The sequence below is a fragment of the Numenius arquata genome, chromosome 9, assembly GCF_964106895.1.
Source record: "Numenius arquata chromosome 9, bNumArq3.hap1.1, whole genome shotgun sequence".
In the NCBI taxonomy this organism is placed as follows: Eukaryota; Metazoa; Chordata; class Aves; order Charadriiformes; family Scolopacidae; genus Numenius; species Numenius arquata.
The window spans coordinates 25966282-25988620 of record NC_133584.1 but is presented as its reverse complement, the minus strand read 5'-3'; the positions used below and the strand labels follow the sequence as shown (position 1 = coordinate 25988620).

The following is a 22339-nucleotide window of genomic DNA, read 5'->3' as shown; positions in this document are numbered from 1 at the left end:
GCCTTGAATACCAGCTTATGAAAACTACGGTTACTGTGGTCTTTGCAAAGAGTCAGACAAGAATAGCTTAGAAAAAAGGATTAAGAGCAAGTTTTAAACTTCCGCTGTCCTTTAAAAGAATCTTTCCCTCCCTTCCCACCAAAAAATACCTCACCCTTTGCTGGTAATGCCTTCGATTTCATCCAAAAGCCCTTTACCAACACTGTGAAACAGTTCTCAGCCCTACAAAAGGCAACGTTAGGATGGGAGCGAGCTTCTTGCAGGGTCTTTAGGAACCCGGGAATGCTGGTGGTGTCAGTGGTTTGTTACCATGACAGTGGCAAACAAACACTTGACCAGTTGTGCATGTTCTGTTCCTGACACACAAGAAATACAAGATGACAAGCGGCAGTTTATTTGCTTCCCCCCTTTTCATGTCTTACCTCTCACATTTTAATTTGCACTGTGCCAGACTCTCTTGCATTTCAACGTACACATGTACATGTACATGCTTCTTGCAGGCTTGTAAAACTGTAGGGATAGTTTGATGTTTTCTTTCTTCTAGCCCAGGAAATTAGCCAATAATTATCGTAACTTTCCTATTACTAAAGTTACAATTCTAGTATAATGATATTGTATCTTAAAATGAATATGTTTTTATTTTAAAAAAGTAAAATCAAGCCAATAGGAAAATGAGACTGCCATCCAGACAAATCTGAAGTTGGGATTTTTGCATGTGTAAAAAAACCCAAAACAGTGTGAATATGGACATTGTCTAGTTAAAAAAAAAAAAAAATCAGAAATAAGGAATTAAATACCATTTTTTATAACTCAACTACTAAAAGAACACAGTTCTGAATAAAAATCAAGATCACAGCCCTGTAACTGGATGAAAGAAAGAAGTATTCTTGAAACAGAATTAGTTCATAAAAGGGAAGTCTCCTGATGAGGAGGCTGAAAATGAACTGATTTGGCAACCTTGGTAACAAATTAAGGTTAAACGCACAGATGCATGGGAAGCAATTCATATTGCATCTTTAGGAGCTGAACTGTGAATTAAGTTACCCTTTCCTCTGCCACACAAGAGGCTGACTACTTTCCTGTATTCTCTTTTCGCTCCTCAAAAGGCTTCTTTTTTAAGGCTTTAACTTGTTTTTGAGTTTTTAGGTTGAATGGTTTCACTAGCATAAAGGTATAAAAACTGCTCACATACAAAAACCTCCAAGTCCTTTATTAACGTTTTCAGGATGTATGTGGTACATACAATTAACATTACACCAGCTACAGGAAGTCCTCTGTTGCAAAAGGTACTTCAAAACAAGTATCCCAGAGCACCAACATAGACACACACACACAGACACTACAAAAATCACTTTGAAATGATTTCCCCCCCTGCTTTTTTCTTTTTTTTTTTTCCTTTTTTTTTTTTTTTTTTGGTTTAGTTTTTTTTTTTTTTAACTTGACAGCTAGGACTTCTGAGCCATTGGAGATTTTGAATGTGGCAGATCTCCTAGTGCAGTGGCACTGGTTTGAGAAGGCTACTTCAGACACTGGAAGGTCAGAAGAACAAGAACTGAATGGGGTAACTGAAAGCGGTGTAATTTTCAATGCTTTGAAGCATGGCAGCTGTCTGGGTCGATACCTGTGTTGTCACCCTCCTGGTGTCCCCTGCAGAATCTTCTCCTGCGTTACAGGTGTAAACACACCTTGTGTACGTTTACCCCTAAACTGCAGAACGGAGAGTACTGTCCACCGCACATTGCATCACTAGTTCCAATTAGTAGGCACCGACACATCAGGAGGGTTAAACAAATGGGACTGGAAAGACTTTAAAACAGGATGAGCCTGAGAGAAATCTTTGTTCATTATGACAGATCAGTGACAATCCCTTCAGGTCACCAGGCTTCACATGTCCATCTGTTGCCATCTGTTCCCTAAACTCATCCTTTTTATTCAGATGCTCTGCTTAAAAATAAACCCAAACTACAAAAAGCTTCAACTCCATTCTGTACAAGTTCTCCATTTCCAGAGTCATTATTCCAGCTTTACACCTTCTCTTTTCGCTTTAATTTGGATACTTTCTTGACAGTTCCGTTCTTGTTTAGAAGCTTCAAAACACGATCCTTGTGATCCAAGACCTTCAGCATGGAGTCTCGAGCCTCGTTGATTTGATCCATCACAAGTTTACACCTCTGCATATTCCCCTGAAATGAAACACCATGGTCATTAACAGCGGATTGTCTGGTCTAAATGATGGCTGTACCTTTTCCTAATACCTGTCTACTGTTTTCCATCACTTGTAACTGATGGCACTGGAAACACAGGAAGGGTACCTACGTGAATTTTTTTTTTCTTTAAAAAAAAGTCAGCTTTAGGTCTTACTAACCGCAGTAGAATATTTTGTAATTAAGGCTAAAGCAGTTCTGCTGGGTTGGGAGGCCACAGGAACCTACCTGTATCAGTTCATTGATTCGATGCAAGTCGTCGTCGGTCGCTGCCTTTTTCTTAGGGATGAGTCCCTCCTGCAGGGCGGTCAGTCTCTCATACACATCGTGCTCCAGGTTTGTCTAAAAGACATCAGCACTCCATGAGAAGGCTCACCGCTAGCCCAGAAAACGTTCGCCCGCTTTAAGAAAGCTACACAGAGAAGATGATAATTCTGTTCCCCTCTCAGCTGCTCATGTTAGTAATTCAGAAGATGGAGCCTCTGACGTAGAGTGTGGCACTATCGTTCTTACTGACATCCTACTTACAGGATCGCTCCACTTCTGAACAAACATGGATCCTAACCAGAACTGCTTCCCCTATTGCTCACAATACTATTCCAGGAATGCAGAGGTTTTGGGGAGTTTGGTGCTAGAATGCAGAGCACCTACCTCACCCCCAACCTGAAACAGAAGCATCCAGGAATGTGGATCAGTGCTGCCTCCTCAGATCAGCCGCACCATCCCAAACAGACGCTTCTTCAGACCTGTGCATCAGCAGGAGGGAGTTGCCAATTTTGATCATCTGTACAAAATACATCAGCTCTTATGTCTGGATCAAAACCAACACTCTTGTTTCCAAGCCACTTAACGCCACATTCCTGAAAAAGGGGAAAGTACGTCCCACTCCCTTTGGGCGCTACACACCAAGCTCCTTTAGGGTTTCCCAATGTCAGATGAGCATGTACTGAGTTTGTAAACACATCCTCCTGTCTTACGCAACTGCGCGTTCCCCCACGCTGTAGGAAGCTGGCAAGCCCCATTCACCTACCAGCTGCAGCAGCTGTGCCGCACAGAGATGGACCTTCCACCCTTGTGCACGACAGGATACACCCTTCTGATTGGCAATCTCCTGCAGCATAGCCTTCTTCTCTTCTGCCACCAGGAAATACAAAGAAACATTATTCAAATTTCAGGAGTTTGCCAGGCTTCTCTTCTCTAACAAAAACACTAACCCAAATCCCGCTCTCCATACATCTTAATGAATGAGGATGGGCAACGTTTTGATTCAAACAGAACAGCTACATATCTGCTGCGTGTCTGACCACTGCTCTCACTCATTATCTGTATTTCCAGAAAAATCGCATTATAACCCATTTTTTTTCCCCCCATGTAAAGAATGTAGCGTTTCAAACACCCTGCATGAAAAAGTAAAGGGTCCATCCTTTACCGCTGAAATACGCATCTACTCCCTCCTTCAGGTATTTACAGTCACAATACCCCAGTCTGCTTAGTAATTCTAGGATACAAGCTAAAAAGCCTAAAAACCAGTATCCGATCTCTATTTTCCTCGTATTAGAAAAAAAATTAAAATCTTTAAAAAGTCCATTTGTTAGTTAACAAGACTAGTTATGCTAAGTCAAAAATGTCTTTGATTAAATTGGCAAGTTTGTTAGGTAGTAAGAAACTTGGGAAACTAATCTGCAGCACATCACCACAGCTCATCAATGTAATTGAAGGATTATGTTCTTTATTAAGTTTCTATTACTGTATGTGAATACACTTCTCGATTACTATAGGATTTTTTTTTTCTTTTACAAAATTACAGCTAGCTCTATCTAATATCCTTCCCTTCTTTTCTCCTCTGCCTTGAGACCACAAGAGATTTAGGCAATATCTAGTTAATGAAAGTCATTAGCTTACTTCATCAAGCCTGGTTTTCCAAATTGCAATCAAAACCTTTATGTGGGATTGTTTATCAACACCAGTTGAGTGTGCCTAAGACACCCTGAGGAGGTACGGCTGAAACGGCTCATCCCAGACAAACGAAACTGTCAACCTGCAAGAAAGAGACTGACCTTTCACCCGGACATCACTGTATCTCTGGAAGTGGTGGTAGGCGGCTTTCCAAGGATTGCGATAATGACGGAGCAATGTGATAGGTGGCCTTGGACGCACAGGGACGTATCTTACACCTTCTTCATCTAGAAAAGGATACAGGGAGAACCGTGTTATTATTCTCATTAATTAAACAGGTGGAAGTGGGAGATCAGGATGACACGGTAACTCCAGTAGAGGACCGGTAAGCACCGCCTCATACAAAATGCTTTATCTATCAAGAAAGGTTATTTCCCCTGAACATCACTATACAGAAAGTGCTGAGAAACAGATACAGAAACCAAGTATTATTTATATTTTCAAAGCAGGAGAACGACAGAGCGCCTTCTCTGAGAAACAAAAGGAAGCAAAAATCAAGACATTCGAATAGGCAAAAAAACCCAAAACATTAGAGATGACATTACCTATATACTCCTTTGGAGGAGACTTGCGCTTCTCTGCCTTCACCAGCAAACTTTTGGCAGTGGATTTCTCATCATCGGTGCTGTTTGTTTCCATCATGTCCCCTTCCTCTGTGGAAATGACGTGCTGCTGCTTACGGGGTTTCTTCCTCGGGGAGGCACCAGGTGGCAAATCACTTGGAGGCATCGAAAGGTTGTTGGCCAGCAATGCCAAAGATGGAGACACAGTACTTGTAGTCAAAGGAGGGACTGCTGAGAAGGAGAAGAGAGGAAAAGAACCCAAACCATCAGCAGCGTAAAGGTAACACATGAGCGTTGCCTGAACATTACCTCCAACAGTAGTTCCTGTCTCAGTGCATTGCGAGGAGAGTGAAGTTTAAGAGCACTACAGCTCCATGTGTGTAGAAGGACAAATATTAAGACAACAGCAATCGCTAGGACAAGCCTATACACTAAGTTCTTTAGCGTCTCGTAAACAAAAGCATAAAGAATGACAGCAGAGAAAACTGTCCCTCAGTTCCTTCACATTTGAAGCTTATGTTAGTTTAATGCTACGAAAAGGAATCCATGCTAACATCTACCTTGTCTCACTGTAAAACAGGGATCTCTGTACACGTGCCAGCTTGGATCACAGTCAGTAGCGAGCAAGTCCCTTTCCTCTTGTAATAGGAAGAGTCATACGCAATCAAACTGGACTGCAGACCTCTCCTTGCAAGGGCCTACTTGTACTGCCGAGTCAACAGTGTCACGTCAGTAGGTTACCACACCAATCTGCACACTCTGAAGGTGGGCAGCAGAGTGGCAGGTGGCTTGAGGGAACACTCCTTGACATTCAGAGGGAAAAACTCAATCAGCCATGACTAATGCCACAGCAAAAATGTTCTGGGATAGGACCTCTTGACAATTTGGCATACCCACCATCGCCAATAAGAGACAGAAGAACCCTGAAGACCTGAATGCTATCTGTCTGTGCTCCAGAGACACCTGGAGAAAGCAGCTTCTTCCATCACAGGACAACACGCAGTTTTAAGGAGATGATAAAACCAACAACTGAACCAGAACTCTGATACTCATGGATGTGGGAACCATTTGTATCATTTTGTCACTGTGTGTGCCCGACCTGAGATCCGTAAGGATCTGAACATTACTGATCATACCATCTGATAGGAACTATGGCCAAGCTGGATAAGTAAGGCAATATAATTAGTATTTTTAAAAGTTCTAAAGAAAAATATCCATGAATCACAGGAGGGCCCTATGAAGTGACTCTGGGCAGTTAATTCTTCACATACAAGAAAAGCCCTTGGACCTGAACAGTGGGATTTGTGAGAAAACTCAAATTAACCAAACTGATCCATAATATATTGATGCTGCTGCTGAGTATTTTAAGGAAGGAATTCACTCAGACTCTTTGGAGTTGGATCATTTGAACATGAACAAAGCAGTCCCCATAACACGTGATGTCATGGGAGATTAGGGAGAAGGCAAAGAACAACTTTATGAGTAAACAAGGGATACAGGAAGCCTTTGACTAGTGTTCTGTGCTACCATGAAAGAGATGCAATTTCATTTTCAGGACGGATGTGTTGAAATGCTCCTAATTTCTCCGCTGTCTCAACAACAAAAGAAACAACCTGATGATTAACTACCACCTACCAGATACTGGTCGCATTATGTCCATAGGCTCCACCTCCTCTTTGATTTTTATCTCTGGTACCGCGGGACCCAGCACTGCTGACAGGGCACCGCTCATGGTTGATGGAGGAGCGGGCGCCGCCACAATAGTGGTAGAAGTTGGTGGAGCGGCCGGGACAGCTCCTGGAATGGTGGAGAGAGCTGCTGCAGGCTGGGAGGTGGGACTGGCTGCTGCGATGATTGTTGGAATGGCAGAGGGGGGCTGCTGGGAGGTGGGGGGGACCGCAATGGTGGGCTGCTCGCCGCCTTGATTAGACACTGCCTCCATAGACACAGTGACTGGGGTGGCCATGGACACATGGATTTCAGGTTTTGGCTTGGCGCTGTAACACAAAAGCGGAACAAACTGAAGTTAACTGCATCTCAGCCACAACCACCTACCACAGAGTAAGCCAGCTCATCTGGGTTCAGACTACCCAGTCTTTCCTGCATCCCCAAGTGACACCTGGCTCAGTGATGTGTTTAACAACAGGAGAAGGTATCATCTCACAGTTACGTTTCCTCCTTCACTCCCTTTCTAATCCTTTGTATTTATTATAGATGCTGTTTTCTTCCAAACACTGTAATAAGCAAATCTTATGGCTAATTCCAGGTAACTCCAAAGTACTTGTAAAAGGAGCAAGAGAGTTTCACACTGCAGAGGAACAAGAGGTACTTTGACCCAAAGCTGTACTGCCCCCCATGCTCTGTTTGCAAGAGCTCACACTGTGGGCAACAGTTATAAAATCATAACTTGTAAAGCCACTGAACTCAAACGAAGCAGGGTCAAAGCTCCATTTACCATTCCCCAGCATTAATTTCTAAGTATTATGGAAAAAAGTTTAGAGGTCTATCCTTTACGATGTTTTTTTGTTTATTTCTAATGAAAGCTCGTAACCACATCTTTTAAAAGGCTACTGCTGCCTCAGCTTCCCAGCAGCAGAATCTGTCAACTCTGTTCAAAGTTGTCACAAGGACAAATTCAAAACAGATTAAGTTTCCCAAAAGAAAGGAAAACGCTCCAATAGCCAAAGAATACAAATAAAAAAAAAATAAAATAATGAAATTACTATGATGCAGTTGGTTGTTTCCTAGAGTCTTACCCAGCAGGCCTCGGAGATCCAGATGTGCTTCGCATAGTGCTCTCAACACGTGTGCTGGCTACTTCAGGTGGCTGAGGCGGAATTAAGCTTTTCCGGACTGCCAGCCTGGGAGAGACAGACACATCTAAGATTCCCACCTCCCTGATGCAACGACAAACACCTCAGAGAGAAGGAATCAACCCTTTCTTGCCCAAACGGGGACAGGAGTTACAGCTGTATCATTACACTGTCTTCAGTATAACTGATTTGCTACAGAGCGCCTCATTTTACTTTTCAAATTAGATGTTATGTTTTATTTTCTTTTAAGATAAAAGATTAGTTACTCTGGCCTGGTCTCACCCCTATTTAGGGCTTCTCCCAAGAATGCCAGCTTTACTTTCACCCCGCCAGTCAGAGCACCTCACTGAGCTGCCAGGCTCCAACAGCGGACAAGGCGAGGTCTGGCCAGGCCACTGTCCTCCACCACCGTTCCAAGACCGAGCAGATCATCTGGAACTAAACAGTGCTCAGACAGGCACCTGCTTTGTTCAGGTGGATTTGACTGTGTCAAAGCCCGACTCCAAGACTTCAAGCCCTGTGTGGACGTTAGGCAGCACAGGGCTGAATACAGAAAAGTACTTTAGAGGCTAAATTCAGTCTCCTGCAGGGCTGGAAGTCAAATTATTGTCCAAAATAATCAACCTCTCAAATGGAAACATTCTTTTTGTGATCTGCCTCTGCTTCTTTAATTTCCGTTTAAGTTTTACAGCCTGCAGCTTCCCTGCCTTAAAAAAAGGTTTCCACCCAAAAAAAAAAAAAAAAAAAAAAGAAATAGGCAATTTTAGTCTCATAGGACATATCAGTTCCAAACGTTTTCAGTCATTAGTTGGGAGGAAATGCATTGTTAATTCAAAAGCTGTCTCTTGCCTCTTTATTCAGGCATTTAAAAAAAAAAAAAATCAGATGACATAAAATGTTTTAAGAGTTTAAGTTACTCCCTCCCTTTTTTCTAATCAGATTTCCCAGCAGGGTACTAATCCCATCCTTTCTACTCAACCACACATTCTTCTAAGAAAAGCACTGAAGACAAAGCATGGAATTCTAATTTTAGTAGATTATAAACTCTTTGGTTTCATTACACTAAGCAAGAAAGCCTCAAAATCCACTTTCCCTCAAAAGGTCACTTTCAAGAGCTAGGACACAAACTGTCCTTCTTCTCATTTCATTACTGACAGCAAGAGAAAAGCATACCCTACCCTGGGGGAGGAAAAGCAGTGCACATCACAGGTCAGCAGGTTACCCACAGCCACCGCTGACTGAATAACCTGCTAGAACTTATCTCCACTGAAATGATTCCTTTTAGCCAGGCTAGATTGCACCGAAGTGTTGCTCACGTGTCATCTTCAGCTCTACTCACCCATCTGTGGTTGGTTTCTTGCGGAGGATGCTGGGGCGCGGGGAAGAGCCCTGGGCGGGGGCACTGGCACTGGCGCTCTGGCTATGGGTTTGCACAACCGTAGTTGCTGCCGAAGCCGTGTTGAACGTGTTGCTAATAGGATTGGCTACGATGGTGGCTCCATCTGCCAAGACTACTGCTGGGAAGGATGGACATGGAGATAGCAGAGAGAAGGACAGAGCAGAAAAAAGCAGCAGTTACTTGAGGAAACGTGATGACAAAGCAGGTGTTCGCAGAGCACGGGTTGTCTGTGCTCTGTTGACTCCCTCAACTTATCTGCAGCGCTTTCAGGCTTGTTCATAGCCAATACCTTTTCTACGAGCAATCTGATCACTGAACCTTCTACAGGGAAGATGGAATCTACCTCCTGCCTAACAACTGCTGCTAGGGAAATAATCTATTTCAGAAGAAACGGAAAATGCAGAAATCGCTAGGGAGACCACCAACACAACTGGGACAACAGAATAACACCCCTGGTAGAGCCTACGTGGCAACACATGCCACTTGTAAGTGAGCACCATCGCCTATGTTTATGTTCCTCACCTTCTGCCAAAGCCTGTTTGGCCAACTAAATGATGCAGAGCATCTAGACAGTTCGAAGTCACCATGCAATACATCTGCCAGCTTTGAAACAGCCTATTCTCTGGGTTGCCATATCCCATTTCTTCAGGAAGTTGTTGGGGTTTCATCAGACCAATCATTTTTAACGTAAGATGGTTTCTATCACAGGCCGAGATGAGGTTACCAACTGCTGAAGGTACCTGGCCATATTTTAATTGCTACTGTCATCTAATGCGTAGCTGGAACAGTTTGGAGAACATTGTTTACTTGTAAATGACTTTTTCCACACGGGAAACTGAAAAGAATTGTTTAAGCTCAGGCACTACCAGTCTTTTCCACTGAAGTAACCCATTCGAGGCTACCCACACACCCCACCCAGGAGGCTTAAAAAAATAAACTAAGAAATAGCTAAAAAGAAAAATATTTGCTGGGAGAATATGCGTTTGGGTGTATTTAGTGTCCACTAGTTTCCGGAGAGACCAGAACACGATCAAAATCGGAGTAAAAGCAAAAAAAATAAGCCAAATTTGTAGGGCGGAAGTTCATTTGCTCTGACGAGGTCCAAGGTGTGGACTTGGCTGGTTGCCCTTACCTGAAGTCTTGGTGTCGGCTTGTGGCTGCTGAGCGCTGATTGGTGCTGGCTGCAGCCCCTGCGTGCCGATTGGTGCGGCGGGGTGGAGTCCTTGCGTCCCGATTGGTGCCGGTTGGATGCCCTGGGCGCTGATTGGTGCTGGCTGGATGCCCTGGGCGCTGATTGGTGCTGGCTGGATGCCCTGGATGTGACGGGCGTGGGAGGCATCCACGGTCATCAGCTGCATGGGGTTGAGGTGGACAGTGGAGGCCACTCCGACGCCAGTCTGAGCCGTGATGGCCGAGTTGGGTGCCTGGGCTGAAACTGGGAGCAGGAACACGGACATCTCGTCACGCCTGCCCGGTGGGTGGCCTCGGTTCCCCCTCACTCAAAGATTTACTTTTGAAAACTACTTTGCTTTGAAAAATTAAATTTTCCAGCCTGGCTGGAGCAGTAGTAAATTTGAGAGTGGCCAGATTGTCTGCCAGAAGAATGAAACATTACCGTTTCCTTCCACTCAATTTTCTATTTCCAATGGCAATGAGAGAAAAGTTGAAGTTTAACCCTGCTTTTAAAGTTAGGCTGAAATTACATTTGTACCCAGCCTCCAGTCTTAGAAATTTGTGCACTATTTTTGCTCACTATCTTATTTTACAAAGCCTGTAAGTACCAACACTTGGCATTTTCCCTGCTTTAAGAAAAAAATAAATCAGAAGCCTGAGCCATATCTTTTGAAAAGACAGTCTTTCTGCAGAGCTTATCATGACATCAATTAAGAAACACTCCAAACCTTTGACTGTACCAAAGCAAACAGAGAAAGCAGAGACTCAAGCAGAAATACCTTAAAACAGGGCTTGCTTCCTTACCCCTTTTCCCCAGCCACATCAATATAAGAGAAATTTTCCACAAAGTGGAACAAGCACAAGTGGACAAACCGTTCTGAAGCTGAGTACCATCTTATCTGACTCAGAACAGGGGCTGCAATTACAAGCTGGATCCCGCAGCTAAAATGAACACGGAATCTTCAAAATCTTTTTGCGGCAGAACAATGTTCCCAAGGAAGCACCTGTTCCAAGAAGGTCAATTCACTCGTTCGAACTTACAGCTCCAAGCAACTCTGATTCCATCTTTCCAGCTCCACTCTACGGCGTGTTACATTTTCCCCCAGGCAGCATTTCCCAGTGCTGTCAGACCACCTGCAGTTCCTGCATCTCCAGATTTCCAGTCTTTACAGGGCAGTTACCACGATTTCTGCAGCCACACACAGAACGCAAGTGCGAACTTGCTGACAAAGGACTTGCTTGCTAACAATGGAGAGCCCTCTCATCGCAGAACCAGCTGGTTTTGTCATTGTCACAGGATTTCGATCAAGTTCTCGTGCTGACAAGACACTCTAAAAATAGCTGTCAAAACTCTGAAATCTGGCACTGGGTCCCTGAAAATGGCTTCTGCATAAACTATGGCACATTAATTCTCTTAATAGAACACCTTACGCAAACCACTTTTGTTGCAGCAGAACTTCCTATCCAACAAAATCCTGCATAAACACAACCACCCTTTGGAAAGCCAAAATCCTTCCTCAAAATTCCCTATTAACACTCCTTACCTCAAAGATCTTTTAAAAAGCCTCCTCTGCACTTTTATCTAAGCCCTCACCTGGCTGCGCTCAGCACAGGTGCCCATCCCTCCTTATACCTTGCATCCTCTGCTTTGAGTTGTCACCAGTTACTGCCATAATTAGTACCTTCTACCGAGGCTTCAAATCAATATAACAAGCAACATGCCTCTGTCAATGAGCTCCTGCTGAACTATCTAGATCTGCTTTTTTAAAAATTTAGCATTAGCCTACTATCAATCACCCCAATACGCTGCCAAAACTGAAACTGACAGTCTGCAGACATGTTCCATCAGGGGCTCTGTAACCACTCCTCAACCACAGCTGCTGACACCACTCACCTGCACGTTCTCCTTTAAAACCTTCAGCCAAAGTGCAGGAAAGTACAAAAGCAGCTCACATGGCCCTTTTAATCATCCTGAGGCCCACCTCAAATCCTGACATGACTTACAGTCAGGACTTGCAACTTTTCACTGGAATTTCAGTGATGGAAAGAGCAGGCCCCAGTAACTCATCCATCCCTGTGTGTATTTTCCCATTCAGCAAACCTTTGCCACCTCCATGTCCTTCCACGTTCCCTCTACACTGCTCAAGGGTAACGTGCTGCCAGCAGACACAGATGTTGCATGAAAATCCAAATTCCTAGGGTTTGGATCGTGGAGATTACCATGTTAGAGAGAACAGTCCCACAACACTCAGCACGGTAAAAGCGCTCCAAGTTTTGGCACAGAGAATGACATAAGTTTGGGTTGACTACATGGGCTCGCATTACACATCATTTTTTACTTCTGTAAATTATTGTAACAGTTCAAACATGTTAATTGCCCTATTTAATTTTTTTTTTTTAAAAAGCTGCATTGCACACTCCAGTATTCTTTTTTTTTTTCCTACTTTTGGTTCAGGTTTCTCTCTCATTCATGCACATTCATGCTGAAAGAGATGAACGCTAGGGAATAGAGAGGCATTAAAGAACTGGTTTGGTTTGGAGGAGTTTAATCGTTTTGATTTGTGGAATCCAAACCTTTAACTTATAGAGATGGAAACCCTTGGATATCAACTGTGGAGCTCCTGAGAAAACTGTTGTTACTTGTATTTAGCAGGTCTCTGAGGTAGTTCAATACACCTTGCCCATGAGTTTTCCCCTCAGCTAACAAGTCATCGAAGACTTCTGTGACAAATGGTCAAACATAAAAGCCTCTTTGCTTCTCCCACTGCTAAAGCTCAGGCATAAGCCAACAACTGAACAAAGCATCAAACTCCACTTGCCCCAGAGCTTGTCTCACCTGGATACTGGCGAATGGTGGACACCGAGCTAGTGATGGGGGTATAGGTGTGCGCAGTCAGAGGGTAGGCAGAGGGTGGGTATGTTGGTAAGAAGTACTGGAACTGGACAGGCACCGACTGCCTACAGGCATCAGAGAGAGCAAGTATTACACACACCATTTTAACTGTTCATCTTCAGCCCCTGCCTTTGGGCCACTCCCCGAGTTTCATCATCCCAACTGTCATAAGCCAGCAAGTATCTCAGCTATCATCATTCATTCAGAACTACCAAATCCCCCGCTCCCCACCCCAGGGTTTTTAAAACACATTATTTCCAGCATCTCAGAACCTAGAACAGCAGCGAGGCACGCAAAAACACACACTCTCATTCATAGAGCTGTTATTTCCCTACCTGTTGTCATTTCTGGTTTCCATCGCTACTGGGTTTGGTGATGCCCGGTGACTAGAGAGGGGTATGAGATTACTCCTCTCTGCTGTGTAATCAGACTGAATCCGGGGAGAAGTATGCGTGATTTGCTGAGGAACCACTTTAGCTGCATAAAGACAAACATGTAATCAGTTCACAATCAAAGCAAAAGTTGGTAGACACTGGTAAAGCACGATTAATTCTCCTGGCAAAATCCCCAATACACCTCTCTCACCCTCCCGCCAATAAAAAAAACCACCCCATCCCCAGACGATTTCCTATCCACAGCGATGACAGGTTTTCTCAATAGGAAGAAAGAACAAGGGAAATGAGGCATTTTTCATCAATTTGTACCAGAATAAGTGGACATTATAAATGCATATATAAATGATACTTGCTAACAGATTAAGTTACTCCAGTGCTCAAATGAATTTTTTATTTTTCTCTCCTTAGGATCAGCCCCGTCCTTTCTGCTGTCAAGAACTTCTTTATCCAAGTTTTCAAAGCAGAACTTGACAGAGAGCAAGGGAAATGAGATCAAGGCAGACAGAGACATACATAGAGGCCAAGAAAAGGAAAAAAACACCTACAAAAGCTTTACAGGAAACACTGACGTATCAAGATACAACTTCACTCCTTGGAAATTTATGGCAGGGAAAGATATTACAAGATTTCAAAAGAATAAGAAGGAAGTCAGTCGGAAGAGAGAGATGAGCAAAAGGAAACTTATGCATTTCTGTAGGAAACATCTCCAGCAGATTCCACATCTAGGCAAGTAAGCATCCCACCTTTAGACCTTAGTGCATTTACCTCCTAATGCACACAGTAACCACCTCGACAAGGATGATGGCTCAAAAAGCACACGAAGGAACTTACGAAAATCAACTATGAAAGCCATATTCTATCACCAAGCAGCTGCAACTTCTAGTATATACAGTGTGGGTTCTGAAATGCCAGAAGGCCCAAGTTCGTCTAAAAATTCAATTGAGTAAGTTCATGAGCCAATTTACTACTTATTCCTCCTAGAACATCAATTTCTTCTTGGTATTAAAAAAAGCTATGCCACAGCAGATCTGTTAATTGGTTTCTCCCAGCTTGAACTGATTTTCTTCCCCTCCTTAATTTGCTGATATGCACAAACAGTACTAGCATAAACAGAAAATGGAAGCATCAGTTACATGCTCTTCTTAAAACTGAAATCACTCACCAACTGGGATGTTTGAGGTTGTGACAGCTGTAGCATGGGAAGAATGGGAGGGCATTGTCATGGTGACAATGGTGCTTGTAGGCGCTTGGGTGTGAGACACAGAACCTAAAGGAAAAAAAAAAAAACCCATACAAGATCTTTCTACAGAGCCCTATCACACCAGTGTATCTATAGCCAAATAAAAAGGGGGAAAACCCCAACCCAGACAAACCTCCCCAAAGAACCCAACAATTTTTCTCCCAAAGTCTGCTCATGCACTTCCAAATGCAGTCTTTACCATAAATAAAGAATTCCTCAAAGGTAATCGGGTCCCATCTTCAAGGGCAAACAACAACAAAAAACCCAACAAAACCCACACCCCACAGCTCTCCCCCATTAGCACCATGAATACTCACCAGCTGTGGTTGCTGAAGCAATCGTATTCGTTGCCAAAATAGGTGCCACTGTTGCTGCTGCCACTGGAGTACCAGTACTGAAAATGGTTTTCTATGAAAAGAAAAGAAAACCTTCAAGTGAAGAGTAGCATGTTTAAAATATTTACTTAGTATGGAATCACGCTGGACTGTAAAGAAAATGAATTTCTAACCTCATACTAACTCTTTTCCCAAATTTAATCTTGGCGCTCAAGATAGAAACAAAAGAGATGTCCAGAAGAAGCAAGAGGGTTTGTTGGGTGTTCTTCCCCCCCCCGCCTTCTTGGAGTTTACCTGAGCCATGGTGTGGAGCTGTGGCTTCTGTGTTCCTATGGCCGGGTGAGAGGGTAGTGTGATGCGAGTAGCCGTATCCCTCGGCTGCGCAGGCCGCTGAATGCTAATGGCTGCCGAGGGCGGGTGCTGCTGGATAGACAGCGTGGGTCGACTGGAGAGAAAAAGAAACAGTTATGAAGATAACCACGAGGATACTAGACAGGAAAGATAACATGCAGGGACACGCATCAGGCCTCGGACTCTGTCACTTTGAAAGCAGCTCCGCGATCAGCAGTGTGCCCAGGTGGCCAAGGTGGCCAACAGCATCCTGGCCTGTATCGGGAATAGCGTGGCCAGCAGGAGGAGGGAAGTGATGGCACCTCTGTACTCGGCCCTGGTGAGGCCTCGCCTCGAGTGCTGTGTTCAGTTCTGGGCCCCTCACCACAGGAAGGACATTGAGCTGCTGGAGAGTGTCCAGAGGAGAGCCACCAAGCTGGTGAGGGGTCTGGAGAACAAGTCATATGAGGAGAGGCTGAGGGAACTGGGCATGTTTAGTTTGGAGAAGAGGAGGCTGAGGCAGGACCTCATTGCCCTCTACAACTACCTGAAAGGAGGGTGTAGGGAGGTGGGTGTTGGCCTCTTCTCCCAAGGGAATAATGACAGGACCAGAGGAAATGGTCTGAAGTTGCAGCAGGGGAGGATTAGATTAGATATTAGGAAGAATTACTTTACTGAGAGGGTGGTCAGCCTGCCCAGGGAGGTGGTGGAGTCACCATCCCTGGAGGTATTTAAGAAACATGTAGACATGGCACTTCAGGGCATGCTCTAGTGGCCGAGATTGTTGGTTTGTGTCTGTTTGTGGGTGGGTGTGGGGTGTGGTTGTGGGTGTTTGTTTTGTTTTGGTTTTGGTGTTTGGTGTTGTGTGGTTGGTTTTTGTTGTTGTTGTTGTTGGTTGGACTCAACGATCTCAAAGGTCCCTTCCAACCAAGAAGATTCGGTGATCAAATACACGGTCAAGTTTCTTACGCTGCTTTAACTACACTGCTCTGTCCCCATCTTCTCTAAGTACCCAACTAGGAGGGCAGACTTATCAATAACTCCTGTCAGCTCATAAAAAAAAACTCTCTCAAAGATGCTTTCCAACATTCGTGTATCATTTTTTCCACTGTGGCTTCATAGAAAAGATAGGCTGAATTAGCCACAGGTTCCTACAACAGAAACTCTGCTTTCCAGGAAGCAGATCACAGCTGATTCATTAAGCTCTTTCTTTCTCAAAGCAACGGTTCACATTTATAGTAATTTTTATTCACAGAACTGAAAGCACTTGCACTGCGTGAACATTGCTATGTTTGTATTGTATCATCCCACATCTGGAGAATTGTCAGCTCTGGGTGATTAACATCATCCGGCCGAAACATCAGCTCACGGATGTTTCTCCTTCCTGCAGCCTCTGAAAAGCTGGAGCACTATAGATTTCAAAGGGTCTTTACCTGAGGGTTGATTCCGTAGCATGTGCTGCTGTTGTGGTAATAACAGGGGACTGAGCTCGTGTGGCTGAGACAGTTGCCACCACAGCTGGAGGAATAGTGCTTGAAGTTGTCACAGGAGGACGAGACTGTAAAAACAAGTCAGAGACACACATTCAGAAAAGAAATTCTGCTATTTAGATAATAACTAGGAATTACTTGGCTAAAACTGTTTTTTCTACATCTTATCACTAAGTTTTGGCATCCTAAGACATTTCCAGTCTTTCTGACTTGATCTGCAAGCTCCTATGCACATCCGTCCTGGGTTTCAAAGCATGTACGTCATAGGAATCAGTAACCAACAAAGTTAACAAGACCGGATCTCTTGAAGGTCTTTAAGAAAAAAAAAAAACCCAAGGTCAGTTCCCTTCAGAAAGAACAGAAACTCCGATCCAAGTATACGCATGAAGTCAAAGGTGATTACATCAGCATCCTAACTGAAAGCACGAAGTAAAGGTGTTTAACCCTTTATCCTCACACTGAACACTAGCACTAGCGTGGGGAGATGAGATCTACAATATTCTCCTTAGATGTGCATATAAGCAGAGATACGCAGAAGCATATTAAAATAAGATTTGGGTTTTTTCATCCTACGTAAGAATAAATCAACACGAGCATCTTGTGTCAGATCTTTCACACTTTGAAACTTGAGTATATCTAAACTAAACCCTCTTCCCAGTTTCTAAGCACTTTGGAGACAGTTAAAAACCCCATTTCTGGCACCAAGGCCACCAAAGATAAAAACCCACAGCAGTAATGCAGCTATTTCCCTACTCGCTACTAGAAACTGGTACCCGAGACACAGAACTGGAAGAGAGCGAGCTGACTGAGCCTCGGGAAAGACGCAGTCACAGGACACGTATTACAAGTGGCAGGAAGAACTGGGAGCGGGCGGGCAGCGTTGCGCAGAGCTGCCTGGCTGCTACCTGCCTGGATGGGCTGGTGGATGATGTGCTGAACAGCTGGCTGAGCCGTGGCCGCGTTGGGCAACTGCGAGGCCGGTCTCAGGACTGTAGTTACTTTAGAACTGGACATCACTGCAGCAGCCGCTGCGCCTGGGAAACAAAGCAAGTGTGTTAAAACACCGGGCACCCAAACGGCTCCGTTATGACCAGAGACAACTAACCGGTATGTTTTTCAGTTTAAATTTATTTCCTATGTATGTCAGTTCAGGTAACATTGGTTTAAAAGTAAGGCTTGCAACAGATACACGTAAGGTTCACAAAAGTATGTGGTTGAAGGGTAAGTATTATGTTAATTGAATTGACTTTATTGATGCTTCTTACTCCCCTATAATAACCTTATATTGCAAATCCAATCCTTTTCTATTCCAAGTTAGTAGAAATCAAACAGTTTGATCCCTGGGCTAATGTGTAAATAAGTCACCTAATGCCAACAATAATTTCCCTGCACCTGATGAGTTCTGAAGAAAAATACATGTACAACAGAAGAAAAACCCACAAACCAACCAACCAAAAAAAACCCAACCAACTTTTAAAGCTACAACAGCAGAGGTCTTTGGTTAATTTGCCTACTGTTGGCTGCCTCCTGATCAAAAGAAATTGCTGTCAAAGGCAAATAGCCTTGAAATCATTTGATGGACTAGACTGCAGAGCTTCTCTAGATGTCCCTAACTGAAATTATTCCCTCAAAAGGTAAGATTCAAGCTGAGAGAATAAAAACAGGATTAAAAAAAAAAAAAAAAAGAAACCATGCAGTAAGTGACAATACAAAGTTTGTGGCAGCTGTCACACAAGAATCAAGTGAACAAAACTGCATTTTACTTCAGCTACAAATAAAGCTGCACAGTCCTTCCACCTGCTCTAGGAAAAGATTAGGTCTTTGTTTTTCTTGAGTGACCAAATAACATCAAATATGAAAAAAAAATAAAAAAAATAAGTGGTACTTTGAATTCAGATCAGTTTAAAGTTGAACTGGAAACCCAACCCAGAAGCTTTTTTGAAAGTCAAACTGCAGCCAGAAATGAGACGGACTGTACTGAGAACAGGGTTCTTTCAAGAGGCTGATCTCCTGGTGTGTAAGCTGTAGCCACCAAAACCCTGGGAGACAAGAGGCTGTAGTCATCACCAGCCTTTCCAAGGAAGCGCACACAATACGCTATGTTACCACGCACAAAAGCGCACAAGAGATCCTGTCACAAGTGGGTACAAGACTACACCTCGCAACTGCGCAGGTGTCACTGTCACAGGTGAACAACGCTTCCTACCAAGAACCTACCTTGACCTCACATTGTGCAGGGCAAGTCAGTCTATACCAGCGCACACTTTGTCTTGAAAGTGCTCACTGTTTTAATACCTAGAATAACAAACGTGCTGGTACCTGCCAGCATTTTCAACACTGTCACACGGTCCTGCCCTATGTGGCTGAAGGCGACCTAATGCTGAAAAGGCCAGCAGTCACCGATTTATGTTGGCAGTTTTAACAGTCCAAGTATTAGCTGCGTTAGCAGTGAGGGGGAGGCCAGACGCGCCTGTCCCGAGAGGTTGTGAGCAGGAAGTGGGGGTGGCACAGGTAGAGCTTACCTCGGGGTAGGTGAGAAGCCCCGATGTGTAGGGGAGGCCCAGGAGCGCTACTTCTGATGATAGACATCTGCACGTTGGTAGCCATGATATGGTGCAAGTTACTAGGATGGCCCTGCAGAGTTTAAGAAATAACAACACCCAAAATGAAGGATGAGCTGCACTGACAAGAATTAACAGCCACACTTACAGTATTACCATATCCAAGTCCCATAGACAGAAAAGAGATTTTGTAAAAATACTTGGTGTACCAAGGCCACACGCTTTTACAAGCTGAGTGGAGAAAGAGGAAGATGTTTCTACAGGATAAAGTTACAGAACCTGCTGACACTGTGTATGCAAGATGTAAACGTTTATCCTATTTCACTGATCTATTTTTTTTTTTCTGATTGGCACATGGGTGACATTCAGTCAGCAGTTACCCACACATCAACCAGAGAGATGGCCCTTCTGCCATTAGTGACTTTTAAGCATAGATTCATAACCAACTCTCCAGTAAAGTCAAGAGAATAGTGGGAACCTGGCAAATTCTGCAACAAATTAATTCTCCTTTCTAATAACGCTGGGCATCCCAAGGATATTCATGAGGACAAAAATCCACTGAATCTGCTGCAGACCCTCAGCCAGCCTAACTCAAATCCACCTAAAGGCACTTCACATCAAAACCCTGAGACTTCAGAGGTTTACCGATGAGTGTTCTGGCAAGCTAGTTCCAAATTGCAAGGCCTGGCTCTGTTGTGAAAGTCAGAGTGGGGAAAAATGTTTCTAAAGCATTATCTACGTCCCTCCCTGCAAATTTTGTCACTAGTGGTTTAATAAGAACACACTGCAGAACCATGAACTGTTCACCGGTCTCTTCTGACCCGCTCCCAGGAGAGCTAAGGAACACTGCAGCGATGAATCCCAGCAGTTCGTCTGCACCAGAAATTCTCCAAGTGGTACTGAAAGAGCGGGAGCTTTTATGGGGAGACTCGGGTGCTCAGCAGCTTTAACGGCTCTGCTCCCGCAGCCTCACGGCGCTACCTCAGTCGGATGATTACAACAAATCAGCAGCTTCCTAAAAAGCTAGCGATAACCGAGTCTTGTCTTTAAGGCTCTAAGCAGAACTGATCCAGCAACCAGTGGCCACCGAACTGGGACGTCCGCTCCTCTCTACCTTCCCTCCTGCTGCAAAAGCCCACCTTAGTTTTACCAATATTAACCCTGATCTGACCGTGCAGTGAACTGGAATAGAGAAAAAAAAAAAAACAAACAAAAAAAACCCAACCAAACAAAATAACCCAGACCTGTTGCCCACTGATTGTTGCCACGGGAATCGTTGGAGCCTGTGGTATGTTGCTTTCCATGGTCACAGTAACTTGCCCAGGAACCTTTGTGGGAGCCGAGAGAGTAGAGGGTGGAGCAGGAGCAATGGGCCGGCTGGGCATGGTGGGCTTCAGGGGAGGCTACAAGAAATACAAAGACAGAAACGTTGGCAATTCCAAGTGAGACTTCACCATCGAAGCAGAAATGGTTCCAGGGGGGAGGGAGGGGAAAGGAACAAAGCCTGGAGAGAAAGCCACCTTTGCACAAGAATAAATATGGTTAAGTTTATTGAAATCGCTCTTAAGAGATAAAAAAACCCCACCCACCCCCAAAAATAATGCTGCGATACTGTGAGGTCCTCAGGGTGTCACAGGGAACAGCTAAACCCAAGAGGCAGCGTACAGTCAGCAGAAGCACAAGCAAAAAGCTTAAGAAACTAAAGCAGGGGAGTTTTCGGTGCAATTTATTTTTTCTCAACACTCTTAACTTGTAACATGGATTGCATTTCCCCTCCCCCCCGCCCCCGAATTGTGAGCCCCAGTTACCTTCATAAGTCCATCTGAAAAGGAAAGTGGGACAGCCGGAGTCAAATGTGCTGGTGGTGCTGTCACTGTCACCGGGGCAGCAGACTGGACGGGGTGGTGCTGCGTCAACATCTGAACCTGCGGATATGGCCGAACCACCACCGGTTCCTGCTTTTCTTCTCGAGGCTGTATGGAGCCGCCGGGGCCGATGTGCTCCCTAGGAGCCACTTCCGAGTCGCGGCTGGAATCATCGCTCACTAGCGGGGAAAAAAAGAGAAAAAAAAAAAAAAAACAACCAAAAAAAAAGGGAACTCTGAGGAAAAAGGTAAAAAAGGTTAACAAGTTCCCGTCGGTCACCCACCAGGTGAGAGACGTGATGGCAGAAACGGTCTAAAATAGAAGAAATTCACCCTTACAACCAAACATATCCCAAGGGTGAAAAGCCCAGGAGCTCTGGAGCCGCTTCCCCTCAGAAGTGCTGGGCCGGGCAGCCCGGGCTCCCCTCAGAGGCTCTTCTTCAAGCAAAGACCGACAGATTTTTATTTCGGGCGAAAAATGCCTCATTACGTAAGCGCCCGGCCTCAAGTCCCACAGCCCACGGGCAGGTTTGTTTAAGAAGTCTTCGTTTAATGCGTTACGGATCTGAATATCAAGCTGAAAAACAAACACCCCCCCCCCCCCAAAAACCGACGCCGCTCCCCGCAGTGGCCCGCCCAACACCTGTGCCCGGAACCGGGGCTCCGGCCCCGCCTTCAAGCTGCACGAACCCTTCCCGCACCCGCCGGGAGAGGAGCGGCGGGACGGCTCTGCCCCGGCGCCGCTCCTCACAACCACACGCTACGGCGATCCTCACGCCCCCACCCCCGGCCGGGGCACCGGGACGGCTCCCCTACCCTCCCCGCCCCTCCCCTCCCCTCCCCGCCCCGGCAGCCGCCCCCGCGGGACCCGGCGCCCGCTTACCTGCGGCGGCGGCGGGGGCGATGAGGCCGGCGGAGCCGCTGGTGGGGCCGGGCGGTGGGGCAGGTCCCAGGCCAGCGGGCGGCGCGCCCGAGCGGGGAAACTGCTGGGAGCTCATCTCCGCCTGCGGGCACCGCCAGCCGTTACGTTACGGTGCGTCACGGAACGTCACGATACCGGCGACGACCACCCCCCCACACCCCCGCCGCCGCCTCACGGGGGGCGACTACACCCCCCCCACCC

The 22339-nt window shown here is 45.2% G+C and overlaps 1 protein-coding gene across 5 annotated transcripts; it reads right to left on the bottom strand.

Annotated features, from left to right (window-relative positions):
* Window positions 1-1189: 1189 nt before the first annotated feature.
* Window positions 1190-22217, bottom strand: SAP130 (Sin3A associated protein 130). Of its 5 annotated transcripts, none has more exons than XM_074154067.1 (20): window positions 22100-22217; window positions 21161-21396; window positions 20597-20755; window positions 19314-19425; window positions 17701-17825; window positions 16735-16859; window positions 15266-15416; window positions 14954-15044; window positions 14559-14663; window positions 13337-13478; window positions 12945-13066; window positions 10068-10370; window positions 8876-9050; window positions 7480-7584; window positions 6359-6720; window positions 4706-4954; window positions 4262-4387; window positions 3235-3338; window positions 2433-2546; window positions 1190-2183 (listed from the first exon to the last, which is right to left on the bottom strand). In XM_074154067.1, the coding sequence occupies exons 1-20, from the start codon at window positions 22212-22214 to the stop codon at window positions 2025-2027; spliced, it is 3180 nt and encodes a 1059-aa protein (XP_074010168.1). In that variant the 5' UTR covers window positions 22215-22217; the 3' UTR covers window positions 1190-2024. The 5 variants fall into 5 exon arrangements, with proteins under 5 accessions (XP_074010168.1, XP_074010166.1, XP_074010170.1 ...); XM_074154065.1 differs by having other exon boundaries at window positions 8876-9053; window positions 22100-22214; XM_074154068.1 differs by having other exon boundaries at window positions 1191-2183; window positions 4706-4951; window positions 22100-22214.
* Window positions 22218-22339: the final 122 nt, after the last annotated feature.